Genomic DNA, 17,325 nt, shown 5'->3' with positions numbered 1-17,325 from the left:
TCGCGGCAGGCGGCCAGGCAGCGCCGGGCACTCTGGGCTCCCCATGTCCCTGCCTCCCTGTCCCCACACCCTCGACCCACATCACCGCCCCCAGGGGCACGTTACCTGCCTCTCACCCACGGCTGGGGCTGAGGACCCACGGTGTTCTGGGGCGGTGAGTTGGCGACCCACGGGAACCACGTGGCGGCGGGAGGCTGGGGAGTGCTGGACGTCGGCCGTGTTCTTGGGGCGCGAGCAGCTCCGTGGTGGGATGCAGGCAGAGGGGCCGTCCCTGTCAGGCTCAGGCTCGTCCGCTGGTGTTAGCCTGGGACTGTCCCCGGGGGCCTGGCCCACCGGGCTTTTCTCGGCAGCATGTGGCCCGGAGCGGAGCAGGGCAGAGGGGCCCAGGGAGTGTTTGTGGAGTGAATCTCAGTGATCTTGAACTCCGCCTCCACAGTTTCCCTGGAGAAGAGACGGCGTGGTGCCTTTGGGCAAAGGCCACGAACCCGGCAGCCCGGCTGGGTGTGGTGCCGACCCTCCCGCTGCAGCCCAGACGGTCCCTGGTGCCCCTTCTCGGTGTCCCTCCCAGACCTGGGGTCGTGCAGGGCCGCCCTCTGCCTGGACTAGACCCCTCCCGGAGGCCCGGCAGGGACGAGCTCTGCATGTGACGGCAGAGGCTCAGGGGAGCTGGAGGGCATGCGTGTGCAACGTCCCCAACCCCGGCCCCGGCCCCTCGATCCCCACCGTGTGGAGGCGGGGCCCCGATCAAGGCGGTGGTCAGTGAGCCCTCTGTCCAGGCGCCACGGCCTTGTCCTGCGTCCTAACCCAAGCACACACCACCCACGCCCTTTCTAGGATGCTGGCCTTTCCCAGCGGCCAGTGTGACCCCCCCACCCGGCAGTGAGGCAGCCCAGCAGGCACCCGCTGGGCCAGGCCCCCCGCAGGGGAGCGGGCAGCCAGGGTCTCTCCCAGCACAGGGACGCCTGTGCCAGGGACAGAGACTCCCCCGTCCGGGGTCTTACAGACCCGGCCCACGCCGTGCAGGCCCTGCCCCATAGTTTCCCCCTGCAAAGGGACGGGAGTGCAGTTTGCTAAATAAGAGGGCGTAAATATTAAACAAAGAAGCTCTGAAGGTCGATTTACATAAAATACGGCTTTATTTGGGAGCCTGTCCCCGAGACAGAGTCCCTGTTTAAAATGCTTTACGGTGTTCGAAACCTCGGTTGTCCCCGGTATTTATTGGTTCGGCAAACGAGGTGCCGTGTCCGTGTCCCCTCGGAGACAGGGACATAAACCGTCTCAGGGAGCGCTCACCTCTCCCAATGCCGCGAGGGCGCCCCGCGAGCCGCGGGTGACGGACGGCCCTGTCACGGCCCTGTCTTATGCAGAAAATGAGATCTGGGGAGGGAGGGAGTAAATCCTCCCGGAGCGCGAGGGCGGCGGGCGGGGCAGGCTGCTGTGTCGTGCTGAGCCGTGACTTTGGAATCTTTCCCTCCCGCAGTGCCCAGGATTATAATACTCGGCCCGCCCGCCTCCGGGAAAACCACCATCGTAAGTGCGTCTCGCCCTGCTCCGGGTTGTGACCCTGTGGCGCGCCACCCCGCACCGCTGGGGCGGGGCCGCCCTCCTGGAACGGCCATCATAGCCGGCCTTTCCCTCTGTCCCTTGGCCTGCTGCTGAGCTTCTTTCTTCTTCTTTCTAAAGATTTTACTTTTATTTATTTAGAGAGAGGGGAAGGGAGGGAGAAAGAGAGGGAGAGAAACATCAGTGTGTGGTGTGTGGTTGCCTTTCATGTGTCCCCCTGCTGGGGACCTGGCCTGCAACCCAGGCACGTGCCCCGCCTGGGAATCTGTCCGATGACCCTTCGGTTCTCAGGCCGGCGAGAAATCGACTGAGCTGCACCAGCGGGGCTCGAGCTCATTTCTTATTGAAGGAGGCTGTGCGTGTTCATAGTGGGAAACCTAGAAAATACAACAAGAAAAAGAAAAAAACCCCAAACAAAAAACCAACCCAGAAATGTAACCCCCGCCCCCCCCAGAGAGGAGCACTGCCCGCCCGAGCCAGGGCGGAGCTGCCAGGGTGCCCCCGCGGCCACGGGACTCTGTCCCTGCCCCTTGTGCGGTCCTTGGGGCGGCCTTGAGTGCCGACCAAACAGCGCCCCCGTTTCCAGGAAGTGGGTGTGGAGCCTTCAGACGTGCTCCTAAAACTTGAACTATGAACCAGCCCAACCAATCAGAAAAGCGTACTGGCTACTCAGCCCCCTTCATTTCTTCTGGAATCTGTCGCTTTGCCACCTCTGCCTCCTTTCCACTTCAAAGACACGCAGTCTGGAAGACACAGGGAGCGCCGCGCCCCTCTGTCCTGAGGCTGCTGTGCTCTGTCCTGCCTGCGGTTTCGATGTTTAAGCTCCTTTTTCTTTTTTTAAGGGCCGGAAACCTTGTTCAAGTTCTCACCATCTGAGATGGCACTTTTTCTGGCTTTGAAAAGCTTGTTTGCCTTGGCTGGTGTGGCTCAGTGGACTGAGTGCCGGCTTGGGAACCGGAAGGTTGCCGGTTTGATTCCCAGTCAGGGCACATGCCTGGGCTGTGGGCCAGGTCCCCAGTAGGGGGCGCACGAGAGGCAGCTGATCAATGTTTCTCTCACACATTGATGTTTCTTCCCTCTTTCTCCCTTCCTTCCCCCTCTCTCTAAAAAATAAACAAGTAAATCTTAAAAAAAAAAAGCCTGCTTAGCCTCAGTGCACTGTCCCTTAATGACTGTGTCGGCCCTGTGTCATCCCCGAGCCCCCCTCCCGGGCCTGGAGGGTGCGCCAGGCAGTTTCCCTGCCCGACTGGCTCTCAGGATGGCCAGTCTGTGCCCAAAATAACGCACACCTCCTCCTCTTCCGAGCAGGCACGGCTATTCTGTGCCTCTACCTGTTTGTCCGTCCGCCGGCCTATCCATCCACCCGCCTGTCCATCCACCTACCCACCTGTCAGCCTCCCTCTCGTTTTCCACTTTGTCCCGTGGGCTCTGGCTGTCACCTTCCGGTCCCTCCCGCACACCCCCCCGACCCTTACAAGCGCAGGGGCTCCCTGCCCTGATCGTCGCGGACAGCATTCCCAGGGTGCACAGGAAAGGCAGGCCCCCGGACTCCCCTCCGGATGCGCCCCGTCAGCATCTCCTGGGGAGGCCCCGGAGCCCCCGGGAAGCACCCCTGAGATGGCGCTGAGCCTGGGACCCGGGGCGGTGGTCTCTGCACAACCAGGCCCCCTGGGGCCATGCTGAAGCGGAGTCCGAGGCCCAGGGGCCCGGGGTGAGGACACGCCTCTGGCCAGTGGCCTCGGCCATGGAGACAGCCCGCAGGCTGGGCCCGCTCGCTCCCTGCCCCGCTCTGGCTCTTCTCGGACCACAGCGCGGGATTTAGGGAGCCTGGGCCACTCGGGAGCGGAGACCTCCTCTGGTCTCCCCCAATCCCGACCCTCCTGCGGGGTCAGGGCCCGGCCGCGCTCAGCTGGTTTGCGAGTCCGCTACCGCCCCTGGTCTGGGACACGCAGCATCTAACTTCACACTAAGACGATACACGGTCACGTGCAAACAGAGGGCCCCACAGGGCTGTTGGCGGATAGCGCGCCGCCCACTCGTCCCAGTGAGGGACAGAGGGAGTGGGGGCTCCTACCTGCCCAGAGGCCCTCAGGGCTGCGGCCGGAACGGTCAGCAGGGTCCGCTGGGCACAGAGACCATCCCGCTGTGACGCAGACACTGTTATTCCTGAAATGTACTCTTCCCGTGTGTGTGTGGTGGCCGTGAGGGAGCCTGATAGTTCATCTCCCTCCTTTAAGAAAACGTCAAAGCCCTGGCTGGCGTAGCTCAGTGGATTGAGCGCGGGCTGCGAACCAAAGTGTCGCAGGTTCGATTCCCATTCAGGGTACATGCCTGGGTTGCAGGCCATGACCCCCAGCAACCGCACATTGATGTTTCTCTCTCTCTCTCTCTTTCTCCCTCCCTTCCCTCTCTAAAAAATAAAAAAGTAAATTACGTCCAGATCGACTGTGGCCGTGACCGGCATTTAGGTCCTTTCCCTGCATTTCCTGGTACAGCTTCCCCGAGTTCACAGCTCGTGGGCCGCAGGCCGAGAGGGCCGTGCCCCGGGTAGCCGGCTGCAGGGCCGCTGGGTGGGGGTCCCCGTGGGTCTCGGGCGGAGGAGGGAGGGCCCCAGCTGTGAGGCCTTGTGCGCCTGCCTCCTTCCGGCAGGAGCCGTCCCGCTCCCCTGCGGCCCGGCTGCTCTCGCCCAGGCACGCTGGCCAGTGCCCTGCGTCGCAGCCCGTACTCCAGTGTCCCGTCCTCTGTCCCTCCCGCAGGCGATGTGGCTCCGCAAACACCTGAACAGCAGTCACCTCACCATGGAGAACTTGATGGCAAAAGAGCACTCCCCTCTGGCGGCCGCTGCCCGGAAGCATTACCAGGCGACGAAGGTAGGCCTGGCCCGAGGGCGGGAAGGGGGCAGGCAGCGCTCCCAGGGCCCACCCCCACGGTGCCGTGGGCTTCCCCGTGCTAGCTGGGTGCAGTGAGGGTGTTGAGGGGGTTGCTGGGGAAAAGGAGGTCCAGGCGGGTGTGACCGGAGGAAGGGGCGAACTCTCCGACCCCCGGGCGCCCGGGTGCTGGGCCTGGTGGGCGTGGCCATCTCCTCCTCTGCAGAAGACAGACTAACTCTCCGGGGTGGTGGGGGCAGGCGTATTTCCAGGATAAAGATGCTTCTGTCGGGTTTATGGAGTTCTGTGGAGCCGAGGGAGTGGGAGGAGGTCCCTCCTGGGTGTCATCAGGCTAATCACCAGCACATTTCAGACCACACCAAGCGCTCTCACGGGTGTCCTGTGTATGTGTGTGGGGGGGGGGCGCTCTGTGCCGGCAGCCGAGGTGGGGGACGAGAGGCCAGGGCGCGGGGCTGAGCAGGCAATGGTGGGTTTGGAGCCGCGGGGCGGAGGGAGGGGGCGAGCGGCCTTGGGGAAGGTGGCGCCCGCCAGGCCGGCGGGGCCAGGCGCTCACTGGGCGGCGTCTCCAAATCGCCTGCGAGTGTGGAGTCCTTTCTGCGAGTAGCAGCCCCGCGGTCCCCCACGTCCCCTGTCCGTCCGGCTCCGCGCTCGCTCGGACAGAGCCCCCTTCGCCCGCTGCCGTGGGCCCAGACTTCTCCGGGGAGGCGTTTCCCGGTGGCTTGTGAAGCGCTCCCTAGGCACCCAGGGCGCGCCCCGGAAACAGCCAGGTGCTCCGCTCGGAAGTGAACTCCAGTCCGGTGCTGCCCCAGGAGAGCCGTCGGGGGGCGGGGGGGGGGGAGTCAGACGGACGGACCGGCCTCTGCTCTCCCAGCCCCGGCTCTGCTCCGACAGGTGTTCGCGCTGTAGATGAAAGTGCCTGTGACGCCCCAGCCGGCATCGCCCAGAGGGGACACAGGGACGCCGGGGTCTGAGACCGGGGCCTGGTGGTGCAACTGCTCTGGCCCGAGTCTCTCCCCACCCCCCCGTGAGGAGGCCCCGGCTGGGAGGAGGCCTGGGAGGTGCCCTGGGCACAGAGCGGCCAGGGCCTGACCCTCGGCCCCCCTGCCTCTGACCAGCAGTGTGCTGCTCGGGCTGTGGGGCTGGCCGCCTCCAGGGCTGCCCCTGGGGTTCTGCACAGCTGGCGCTGGGCGGGCCGGGCAGGAGAGGCCCACGCTGGAGCCCACGCGGCCAGTGCCGCCCTGACGGCACGGAAGCAGGCTGGGTGTCCCTTTGTCACCAGTCGGCAGGGTGAGGGGCTCCGCTGGGCTCTGTCCGTTTGTCTCTGGTCCTCCCCGAAAGCCAGGCCTTGGGACTGGGGCGGGAGAGCGTGGCAGGGCCCCGGGAGGAGGCCCCATTCCCGCGGAGGCAGTTTGGCAGGGCTCCGCAGCCTTGTGACCTGTTGAAGCTGGCGTGGCATCAGGGCGGCCTGGGGGGCAGGGGCAGTGCGGGGGGGCACCCCAGAAGGGTCCACTCAGAGTCGCCAGCGTGCCTTGCTGTGCAGACTGCTGCCCCTCTCCCCCGCACCCCTGCACCCCCTGTGTCCCCACGCCCCGCGGCCTGTGTGAATGCTGCCTCCCGAAGGGGTGCTGTCAGGGGAGGGAGAAGGGTCTTGGCAGACTGGCGTGGGGGGGGGGCGGGGACAGGCTCTGGGACCCTGGGTGCCAGGTGCAGGAGTGAGCGCCGGTTTCTGTCTGCGTCCAGGTGCGGTCCCCGGTGGGTCAGGAGGGCTGCCCGCAGGTGGCAGGGCTTGGAGCGGGGTCCCAGAGGGAACTGGGAGGTGCACCTGGGTGGGCCTGGGGAGATGCACCTGGGTGGTGGGAGCACAGGTGAGCGGGAGCACGGAGGCTGGTGTGGACACAGGGGGCCGTTAAGAGGTAGCCTGAGGGGAGGGAGCTCAGGGAAGGAGCTCGGGGAGGGGGAGGGGCGTTGGGGTCAGGGACCCCGGGGAAACGGCGTCGTCGGGGCTGGGCCCTCGGCTCTCACTGAGCCCACCGGCCCGCCAGCGCTGCGCCCTTGGGGCCTGGCGCCCAGGCTCGGGCCTCACCCTGCTCATCTCTGTCCCGCAGTCCGTGCCCAGCACGCTGTTCATCCGGCTGATGGAGGAGCGCCTGAGCGAAGAGGACTGCGTGCAGCGGGTGAGCGGCCCCGCAGGGAGGCGGCCCTGCGTCGTGTCAGCCGGGGCTCCCGGGCGGCGGGGTGCTGTCGCTGGAGGTGGGGGGAGGGGGGAGGCTGAGCGGCGTGTGTCCCTGTCCCGGAGGGAAGGTGACCGGAGGCCTGCAGAGGAGGGTGTGACGGACAAGCCCTGGAGGGAGGGAGGGGACACGAGAGGATGGAACCTGGGGTGTCCGCCGGGGCGTTTGTGGGACAGAGCTGGCTCGTCCCGGGGGCCCCGGGGGGGGGGCTGTCAGTGCGAGGACAGCGGCAGGGGCGGGGGCGGCGTGGGGGGCTACGGCAACCGACAGTTCGGGGAGCTGGACGCCCTGGACCTGGAGGAGCAGGGGGTACCCCAGACCCCCCCTCCATCTGCTGGTCCCCTCCAGTGCCCTCTTGGAGGTCGGGCCTGTGGCCGCCGGCCGAGGACGTGCTCCGGCGTGGTCTGCAGCGGGGCCTCCGTGGGGCGCGGCGGGCCGGGGCTGGGAGCACCTCCGGGCCGGTCGGCTGTGGAGCGGCCGGGAGAGCGGCCCTCGGCAGGCACAGGGGCTCCACGCCCTCCCCAGGCGCCCCTCCCCTCGCGCCGCTGCCCTGGCTGTTTCCTCAGTGATGCCACTTCACACACTTCACAGCGAACCTGGGGCCTAGTAAGCGGAGCGTTTCTCTGAGTCCGGAGCCGCTCTAGCAAACTAACCGAACCCCGGGGGGAGGGAGGAGGGCAGGGGGGCGGGGTCCTGGGCACCGCTGGTGCCCAGGCCGCGGGTTTCCAGAAGCACAGGTGGCCGTCATCACTGTAGTGCCCTCTGCAGCCGTATCGGGCAGCGTAACCCACCCTTGGCCGACTCTGTGCCACTTACGTCGATGTCCAGAATGACGGGAATTGTCCTTCTCGTTACTGTTTTGGCGACGGGGCCACCGGCCTGACAAGGGAAGCCTGGGGCCCCGGCCTGGCATGTGGCCCACGGGCGGGCGTCCCCTGTGGGGAGGCAGTGATGGCCACCGGACGGACAGCGACAGGGGCCTGAGGGCCTTTGCCATGTAACCCCCACGCCGGCACTGTGCGGTGGGACCGTGGTCGCCCCTGGTTTGGGGCGCAGCGTCCTGGTCTTGCCCACGCTCGCCTGTCCCTCTGGGCAGGGGTCCCCCTTCCCGCGGCCTCACAGCTCTGGTTCTGGTCCAGCCCGCACCGTCGCCGCCTGCGGAGCGAGGAAACCGCCCCTCCCTCTGTTGCGGGTTTCTGGGGAGCTGCGGGGGGCGTGGGAGCCCGCTCCTCCCCTCGCCCCCTCGCCGCAGCGGCTCACGCGCGAGACAAAGCCTCATCCGGAGTAAACAGGCCTTCTTGCTTTTAGGGGGGAAGGTGACACATATGCATATTCATTTATATGGTAATTATTGTTATTCAGCGGCGCGGGGACCAGGGTGGGTAATTTAGAGCACAGCAGAGATGCAGGGGATGGTGCTCAGGGAACAGTCGTGCATTCATAACCCGTCAGGGCTCTCTGGTTAATGCTGATTTCCCCCTTCTCGGTGTAACGCAATCTCTTTGAAGAACTTCTTTGAAGTGACCGTCAAACGCATCAGAGAACCGGAGACCGGCACTTGGCATGGGCCTGTCGGAGGGAGGAGGGGGGCTCTGCCTGGCGGGGACCCGGTGGCCTTTCTCGGGGACAGGACAGCCGCGCTCTTGGAGTCTGAGAGTGCAAGTCCTTCAGCGCGGCCCACGAGGGCAAAGGGGGGCTAAGACTCGGGGCAGGAAGTACGGGGGGGGGGGGGGGAGGCTCTGTACCCCAGGGGTTCTGAGTCTTTGTGTTTGCGTGCTGCTCGTCTGACTTACTAAGCACTCCCTCCTTTCCTGGGTGCCCAGCCCGGCGCCCTGCCCCGCCCCGCCCCGGTCCTGTGTCCCGTGGCCGCCGGAGGGCCCCCCTCAGAGTGGAGGGGGTCTAGTTCCTGCCTGCAGCACGTTCCCACGGCTCAAAAGTCAGAGGGTCCCCCAGTCCCCCTGGACTCCTGTCCCCAGCTGTCCCTGTCCCTTCCCTGAGGGTGGCTGGTGTTGCACTCCCTTGTAAAAAGAGTGTTTGATACACAGAGAAGCGTTTTTCTTTTTATTTATTTAAGAGTGGTGTATTGTTAGGGGTGGGGAGGGACTGTGCCCCAGCAGACCAGAGAGAGAGCTCCCCCCTCCCAGCCTGAGGGTATCAGCCGCCGAGGTGGAGAAGCCGGTGGTGGGGGTGGGCCGCCGGGGGACGGGGGTGGACCGGGGGCAGCCCCCAGCCCGTGAGCAGCCAGAGCCTTTCCCACGCACCTGCGTGGGCTGACGCAGCTCTCCTCAGTGCGGCCTCAGGTGAGGGCGCAGCCCGCCGACCGCAGCGGCCGCCCCGCGAGGCCGGAGCAGAGCGGAGCGAGCAGCCGTCTGACCTCGGCCGTGGACGTGGTGTGTCCTGCCCCCGAGGGTGGGATGACTGTCACCCAGCAGTGGAGGACATGTGTGCACGCTGCTTTCACGGCCCGAGGAAAGCACGGCCCCTCTTGCAGAGGCCGCAGCAGAGGCCGCTCCCGGGAGCCGGATGCCCTGCGGGGGCGCCCAGCAGAGGGCAGCGGCCCCTCGTCTGCGTCCGGAGCTCCGTGGTGGCGCTCAGGTAGCCGCGGGAGCGTGGGGCGGTCACCGGGCCAGGGAGACACGGGGCCTCGACCGCCCCGAGGCGCCGGGCTCCCCCAGACAGGGTGCCCGCCCTCCCTGGGTGTCGGCCCGTCCAGCCCGAGCACGTCCCGGGTGGGCGGCGTCAGCGCGGCTCCCGCTTCGCCGGTGAGGGAACGGCCACCCAGCTGGTGAGTGGGGCACCGGGGCCTCCCATCTGGCTCAGTGTGTCAGCCCGTAGGACTTGGAAGAGTTGTGGAGATGAGAGTGGGCGAGTTTTGTCGCAGTCCGTGGCACATTAACTCCCCCAGTTTTAAACACGGACACCCGGCGACCTGCCGTGCTCACCGTAGATGGGAGCACTGGTCAGCATGCGAGAGCAAACGTGCACTGGGCATGTCTTTTACACGTGGGCTTCGCCGGCGTCTGCCCCGAGGAATTCTCCTTCTGCACCGACAGCCAGCCCTCCGCACGTCCCCCCTCCAACAGCTGGCGAGGTTGGGTTTTCCTGGGCAACCTCATGGGGCCCGCCCTCCGGAAGTGGGGTTAAGAGCGAGTGTAGGAAGACGTGGATTGGGGTCCCAGCTCCCCCCAGGACCCGAGCCGGAGGGAAGAGGCCGTTGGGTGGGGAGAGAAGGGACACAGGTGGCGGGCATGTGCTTTCTGGTGGCCGGGACCCAGACACCCTGAGGCGGCGCCAGAGGGACAGTGACCAGGTGAGGCAGCCTCCGGGGGCGGGGGGAAGACAGAGGGACAGCTGTGCCTCGGGGGCTGGCCCAGAGTGTCCCCCGAGTATCGCCCACGTCTCAGGGGTGCAGAGCCACTCCCTGGGGATTCAGCCTCCTGCCTCTGGCGGAAGGGGAACGCCTCCCGCTTCCCGCCGCTCTCAGGAGAGAGAAGGGCCCCCAGGTCCCCCAGCAGGACATCGCGGCGTCCGCTGCCCGCGAGCTCGCTCCTGCGCCGTCTTCCGTCAGGGGCTTGAGCGCCTGTGTGGTCGGGTCCGAGCGGTGCTGCGGCCGGTGCCCGCAGACCCGAGGGACGGCGGCAGGCGCCTGGCCGCCCTCGAGGACCCGTCAGCGTCGTGTGCTGCCCTTGGTGTCTTCACGTGCGTTCTTCTCCGGGCGGCAACCTGCCTTCCTTTTCTCTCGTCGGCTGGGAGCCGCCTCCGGTTTTACCAGGAAAAAGTCTCCCGGGCGTCTGGGAGCTGAAGCTGGGAGCTGGGCGGGGCGTCCTGCAGGAAGACCCAGGGGAGCGCCCCCCCCCCCCCCCCCCGCCCCTGCTCTGCGGGGGAGAGGGGAAGAGCCGAGGGGCTGGGCGTCAAAGAGGCAGAGGACCCAGAGAGCAAGCGGCCGTCCCTGTGAAACTAGGCCTGAATCCGGGCGTGAATCCCGGCCGAGAAGCCGGGAAGACCGGGGTCCCCAGGGAGCTGGGTGCCCGCGTCTGTCCGGCAGGCTGCGCTCGGCTGCGCCTCGCCACGTCCCCCGGGCCGGCCGGCCGCCCTGCTTTCCTTTCTTCTCACCCGCGACATCTGCTCGTGCTTGTCCCTCCTGTGATACCGCCCCCCCCTCGCAGCTGTGCAGACCCCCGCGCGGGCGTGCGGGGCGCCCTGAGCAGACGGCCCCTTTGATGTGTGATGAAACAGGACCGAGCCGCGGGGGCAGGCGGGCGCCGGCGCCGGAATATCAATTAACCTGCTCGGAGCAGAGCTGCGGCTCCGGAGCGGGGCGGGCCCCTCGCGGAAGTGCCAGCAAGACGGGCGATGTGTTCCAATTAGGGGTTGGCCGATGCCTCCGCGCCCAGTCGCTCCTGGAAGGCAGACCCACGGACCTCGCTGCGGACCGACCTGGGGCCCGTCCTGGCAGCAGTCAGCGGCTGCTTGCTCATTCATGGCTTCTCGCCCTGCCAGACTTTGCAGGCATGAGCTTGCTCTCGGCCCACATGGGTTTCCCCTTGCGAAGTAGTGTCCATCTTGCAGCTGGGCAGCTGCAGGGACCGTCTGCAAAGGCAGGAGCTCTGGGGAAGACCTCCGAGCGCCAGGCCTGGGCCCTCATCCTGAGAATGCCCCAGGACCAACACCCCCCCACCGGCGCCCCTGCTTTCCAGGGGGACCCCCTTGGGCTGGTTCAGCGCTGCTCTCGGGGCCCCTCAGGGACGTGGGGGTGGTGCCATCCCTCTGGGTCTGTAAGAGCAGCCTGGAGAGTTGGGGGGGGGTGGAGCCTGCGAGTCCCTCCAGAGCCCCCTCCGACTCGGGCCTTGCGTCTGAGATCCGCCAGGCGCTGTGCGCCGGCGAGGCCCGGCTAATTAGGGAGCTGCTCCTCATTTTGCTGCACTTTTCCTGGGTAATTGGAAGCCTGCGTTCTCCAGCGAGTCTTCGTCGGTGAGGGCTGTTCCCCTGAACAGCCCTAAAAGCTTCGGACCACGTGCTGGAATCGGCTGCACATGTATGGGCGAGATGCTAATGAGGCTCCGCGGAGGAGGCCCGTCTCCGCCTGCTTTCAGCTTCAAACAGGGGCCGGAGACGCGGGGGCCAGCCCTTGTTTTGGGGGAAGCGGTCGGTGGGCTGCCGAGCCCTCCCCGACAAATCAAGGAAAACTCAGGGGCTGCGTGCGGTGAAGTGCAGGAGCCGGGGCGTGGCGTCCGGAGGGCGTGGGGCCCCCGATGCCGGCCGCCTCGGCCCCTGCGGCTGCGCCCGCATCTGTGGACGCGGTCTTCTCCGGGCCGCGGCCCAGCGCCGGCCGCCGGTAACAAGGACTTGAGGGAGCAAACGGCTGTTCACGGGCTTCCTCTCGCACGTTTGCTTCGTTAGCTCGGAAACCCGGGGCTCCGGGACGGCATGTTTCCCTGCATAATTTAAGAAATTAATGAGAGCATGCCTGCTTTTCCCAACACGCCTGGCTCTGTAAATTTGTTTAGCTTAAAAAAAAAAAAACCCTGTCACTTGAGGCTGTCGGAACCTAAATAGTTTCCTGTTGAAGGAATGCAGGCTCCTTTTTTTTTTTTTTCAGGGGAGACGGGGCTCGCCCTGTGCGCACGGTGTTCTGCGGGGCAGGCGGCCTTGCGTCTGAGCTCCCCCGTCCGTCCACCCTCTGACCTCAGCAGCCGCGTTCCCCTCAGGACCGGCGGCGGGGAGGGGTCTCCGACAGGCGGGGGTCCCCTTCCGAGCGGCAGGGTCGGAGCCCCCGCCCGACCCCGAACCCCACTGTGGAGCGGAGGCCCGAAGCTGTGGGTGGTTTTTGAGTCGCTCTTCGCAGCGCAGCTCGCCTGACGTGGCGGGGCGTCGGGCTGAGCGCCTGCCGCTGCAGGTGTGTGGGGGACGCGGCGCGTGGGACCCGGAGAGGCTTGGGGGCTGTTTGGCGTGCGCGCCGCCGAGGGACATGGAACACGGCTTCAGCACGTGGGAAGCCGGCGTGGCGGCTAGACGCTGCAGAGGCGTCGGTTCTTGTTGAGTTAATCTGCACCCTGAATGTCAGTACAGAATCCAGGGGCCGTTTCTGTTTTGGAACTTGGCAGAGTGTTTTTGCTCTGTACCCGGAAGAATAGGGCTTTTTTTCTTTTTCTTTTTCTTTTTTTGAAAAAAAGACAAAGGAGGAGGAGCAGAGTCTGCTAGATACAACAAAAAATTATAAAACAGCAACGAAGAAATTATAAAATTTCTCAGGGGTGAGGACCATGCCGGTGACCAGGGGCACCGAGAGGCCCGAGCCAGCCTGGCGCCAGCGCCCAGGCCGGGACACGGGTGACGCCGTGGGTGGACGGGCTGTTGCATAGACCGGGTCCGGACAGTCGGTGAGACCGGAGGAGACCCGTCAGATCTCAGCCACACGTCATTGTCACACGAAAACGCGGCCCCGTCAAATATTTACACATAGAGACGGAACCCGCAAGAGAACGCAACTTAAACACAAGTATTTATCAGCGTTCGCGGTGCCAAGCGCTTCCCTCCCGCGGCCGCGCGGCCCGAGAATGTGACACGGAGGAGGCCGATCGGTTTGGCCGAAGACGCAGGAGTTCAAACAGCCACCCACCCCCACCCCACCCCCGCCACGACGAACGGCCCCAGACAAACAGCGGAGGACATGAGCGTCGTGGTTTGCCTCCAAGGGCCTGTGGTCGTGTTTGCCAGAGTGGGCTACTGTTTTTAATGTGTGAAGAGCCCTTGTCAGTAAATAAAAGGATACCCACCCCCTCCCCAGGGGAAAGTGCGGAGAGAGCACGATGAGCATGTTGGGAAAAGGAAAAACTCAAACAGCCAGTAAACGTGTGGAAACATGGCCGAGCCTCGCGGGTGATCGGAGACGTGTGCATGGAGACAGCGGAGCCGGGTTCCAGCTGGCCAGACACGCGTCCCCTCCGGCGCTGCCGGCCGCGGACACCGGGGCAGGGAGCTGGGCCGTGGGGTCCACCAACCGCCCGGAGGTTCGGCCGTGCCCTGGGGGCGCTTCTGCGGGCGCCCGGACGTCTGTCCAGCATGTTTTACGTGGGACAGTGAAAAGCCCGACCAACACTAACTGCGCGACCGAGCGGCTTTGCTCTGGTTGGCAGCGCGAGCCGCACAGGGCCAGGTGGCCGTGGGGACCCCAGGGAGGAGCATTCGTGACAGGGGCACGTTCCCGGAAGGTTTTTGCTTTGCCCGAGAAAACAAAGCCCAGACCACAGACAGCATGTTTGGTGTGAAGCCGGGGGCGGGGCAGACGTGCCGGGGGCGGGGCAGACGTGTGGGGGCCAGCAGCGGCTCGTTGGGCTCCACTGTGTGACCAGCGACTTGGGTCCTCATCGCGGCTTTTCCGTGTTTTCCGAGGGGCGCACAGTGGCCGGGCCTGACTTTCACAGTCGCATGTGGAGTTGATAAAAAGGAACCTTCTAAATCAAACCCCGAGCTCTCCCCAGAGGGGCCCGAGGCCCGAGGCATCTCCGCTCTGCTCCGAGTTCCCTGCAGAACGGGAGCTCGAACGCGGGTCTCTGCGCACTGCGTCTGGGGCTTGTTCCGAGGCTGGGCGGGGTGTGGCTTTGACCTCGGGGGCTCCTGGTCCGGGTCCCCGTATCCGGGGAACAACTTCTCCTTTAGGAAATAAGCCGGGACGTGGACAAGCTGTCTGCACGGAGGTGCTGTCCCGGCATGAGGTTGTTAGTGGCTGCACTGTCACCCGCGGGGTGTGGTTGCGTGACCGTGGCAGCTCGCTTGGCGGAATGCCATGCACCCGTTCGAACGGTGACTGTGAAGAGGCGTGCCGCCGCGGGCACATGCCGGGGGAGCTCTGGCGCGCGATGGGGAAGCAGGGAGCACACAGCACGGTGTGCGAGCCGACCCCACCCGTGACGGAGTCCAGAAGGGAGCAGAGGGCAGGGCAGAGGTGCACCCTCCAGGAACCTTTATTTTTTTCTGTCTTCAAAGTTCCGGTCTTTCTGTGAATCTATCCTATTCCTTTATTAATTCCCAAAAACCTGCAAACCGGAAACAGACACCCCCCCCACCCCTCCCTCTGCCCAGGGCTGGATCCTGGACGGCATCCCCGAGACCCGGGAGCAGGTGCTGGCCATCCAGACCCGCGGGATCGTCCCCAGACACGTCAGTAAGTGGCCCTGGCCCCCACCCGCGCCGCCGCCCAGGCACTGCCCACGGGGGCGGGGGGAGGGGCAGCACGGTCGGGCTTTTTAGGCGCCTGAGTGCGCTGGGGGCTCCTCCCTAACAGGGTGGGCTCCGGGTTTGGGCCGGTGGCCCCTTCGTCCCAGGAGCCCCACCTCTGAGAAACTCTCTCTAGGGAATCACCTAAAACGTGGCAAAGGCGTGCACACAGAGATGTTCCTCGTGGGGTTATTCTAAAAAGTCGCTTACTGATTGGTTGGGGGGGGAGAGGGAGAGAGCGTGGGGAGTGTTGGTTTATCTGCTGCCCCACTTGCTGACACGTTCTCGGGTCGGCTCCGGTGTGCGCCCTGGCTGGGCGTGGAACCCTGGACCGTGGCGCGTGGGGACGGCACTCTGACCAACCAGGCTGCTGGGCCAGGGCCTGAGTGTCATCTGTGACGGTGAGGCCGTCAGCGGTCAGATGGGCGGGGTGTGCACAGTCCTCAGCCCTGAGGTCACGCCCGCTGTGTCTGGGGCTGAGAAGGCCTCTGGGGAGGGTGGTGGGGGGGGGAGGTCAATGTCAATACACGGTGTCAGGCCCCCCAGGCTAGTTGCTGGTCCCTGCGATTCGGGTGTCTGGGACCCGCTGCCCAGCACGCCCGGTCTCCTCCTCTGCTTCCCCACCCAGTCGTGCTGAGCGCTCCAGACACGGTCCTGATCGAGAGAAACTTGGGGAAGAGAGTCGACCCTCAAACTGGAGGTACACACCCCCGTCCCCACCCCACCGCACTGCACCCCCACCCCGCCCGCAGCGGCGTCCTCAGCGGCCGTGGCCTCCTGTCCTGGCAGAGATTTATCACACCACCTTCGACTGGCCCCCTGTGACCGAGGTCCAGAACCGCCTGGTGGTGCCCGCGGGCATCTCGGAGCCGGAGACGGCGCGGAACCTGCTGGAGTATCACAGGAACATCATCAGGATCCTGCCCTCGTACCCCAAAATCCTGAAGGTCATCAGTGCTGACCAGCCGTGTGTGGACGTCTTCTACCAGGGTGAGCTGGGGGGGTGGGGAGCGGGCTCACCTGCACCCCAGCCTTCCTTGTCCCATGGTCACTGAACCTGGCGGCACCCAGTGTCCCCGAGGGTGAGGTCCCCAGGAGCACCCCACTCACAGCCCCTGGGCTGACCTTGTACACCCTACGTGGTCGGCAGATCTGACCGTGAGGTGCGGGGCGAGGAGGGGCGGGGCCTCGGTGGGAGATGTCATTACACGGTGGCAGCACTGTTGGCGTCTGCGTGAGGGAGACGGGAGGAACGTTCTATAAAAACTGGAAACACGGCAACAGAGTCCCACCGCAGCCACGAAGACCAAAAAGCTGCAGCGTAGCTGGGGCGTCCTGAGCCACTCCAAGGCCGCCGGCCGGGGCGGGTGTGTGTGGGGCGGGGACTGTGGGCTCGACTGCCCCCCCTCCTCGCCTCCCCCCTCCCCCCCGCCATCGTGGGCAATTCCCCTCCCCCCGCAGAGCCTCGGTGTTGCCAGCCCCCCAGTGTTGGCTCAGTGCACATTGGCCGTTCTTGCTCTCGTGGTGACCCGGCTCTGTCTGCAGGCCGGTAGGGGAAGAGGGAGGCCTAGGCCCCGGCTGCCGAGGGGGGGGGGCTTTTTAAAGTCGTGCCTCAGTTGTCTGCAAGGCCAGGCATCCCTTCTGTGCCGGGACAGACCAGTGACACCGTAACAGTGCCACCAGGTGAAACGCTTGCACGGCCGTTTCACCTGCTCTCTCAATTCCCTCCTGCCAGGGGACGTTGCTTGAAGGGGAGGTGGTTCTGAGCCCCCCTGCCCGCGGGGCTCTCCACGGGCCAGCCACCCGCCTGCCGTGGGCGTTCAGAAGATGCCGGGCACACGGGCGGCTTGTGCCGTTCCCGAGGTTCTGCCTCTCGGAAGGGCCTGCCGCAGCGGACGCCGCTCTCCGGAGACAAACCGCGTTCAGAAACGGCGTTTATCTTGTGCCGCGGTTCCGGGCGCACACAGTAATTGCTTCCCAATTATCCAATTAAATTCAGACGTTCATGGGGTCGTCCGTCAAGAGCTCGTGCCTGGAGCTGTAAATAAAAATGCGGGTGTCTGAGTATATTAATTACTATTAATTAATAATGCAGAGAGAGAAATGGAACATTGGAATGCAAAATCCTCTCTGTTGCTCTTCCACTCTCTCTGCAGTGCATCCAGCCACCACATGTTTTTGGAAGAGTAATTGGGGTCGGGCCTGTCTGGGGGGCCGTTACCTCTAACGGACTTGCTCACCGGCTGTGAACTGAGCGTGGGGGGCCAGCAGGCCGCTCCGCCTGTGGAGCAGCGTTCGCTCTTCTCGGGGGAGCCCGCCCTGGCGGGTCTGAGGACACGGAGGCCCGGGCTTTACCGTCCCTAAGGCGGTGCCCACTGACGGAGGTCACCCGGCAGCCCCGTTGGCCTCAGCCGGGAGGTGGCGCC

At 65.5% G+C, this 17,325-nt stretch overlaps 1 protein-coding gene across 6 annotated transcripts in view; it reads left to right on the top strand.

Moving 5' to 3' along the window:
- AK8 (adenylate kinase 8) overlaps positions 1-17,325 on the top strand; it is a 66,517-nt gene that overhangs the window by 6,602 nt on the left and 42,590 nt on the right. For 4 of the 6 annotated variants that reach the window (XM_036022408.1, XM_036022407.1, XM_036022406.1 and 1 more), the window contains exons 3-8: positions 1,481-1,530; positions 4,320-4,433; positions 6,557-6,625; positions 14,765-14,846; positions 15,528-15,599; positions 15,689-15,889. In XM_036022408.1, coding sequence (XP_035878301.1) covers positions 1,481-1,530; positions 4,320-4,433; positions 6,557-6,625; positions 14,765-14,846; positions 15,528-15,599; positions 15,689-15,889 — 588 coding nt within the window. Of the gene's footprint in view, positions 1-1,480; positions 1,539-4,319; positions 4,434-6,556; positions 6,626-14,764; positions 14,847-15,527; positions 15,600-15,688; positions 15,890-17,325 lie in introns of those variants that run through there. The other 2 variants (XM_036022409.1, XM_036022410.1) reach the window with 2 other exon arrangements.

The sequence above is a fragment of the Phyllostomus discolor genome, chromosome 3, assembly GCF_004126475.2.
Source record: "Phyllostomus discolor isolate MPI-MPIP mPhyDis1 chromosome 3, mPhyDis1.pri.v3, whole genome shotgun sequence".
Lineage (NCBI taxonomy): Eukaryota > Metazoa > Chordata > Mammalia > Chiroptera > Phyllostomidae > Phyllostomus > Phyllostomus discolor.
Note: the sequence above shows the minus strand (reverse complement) of the source record. Positions and strands in the feature narration are given on the sequence as shown.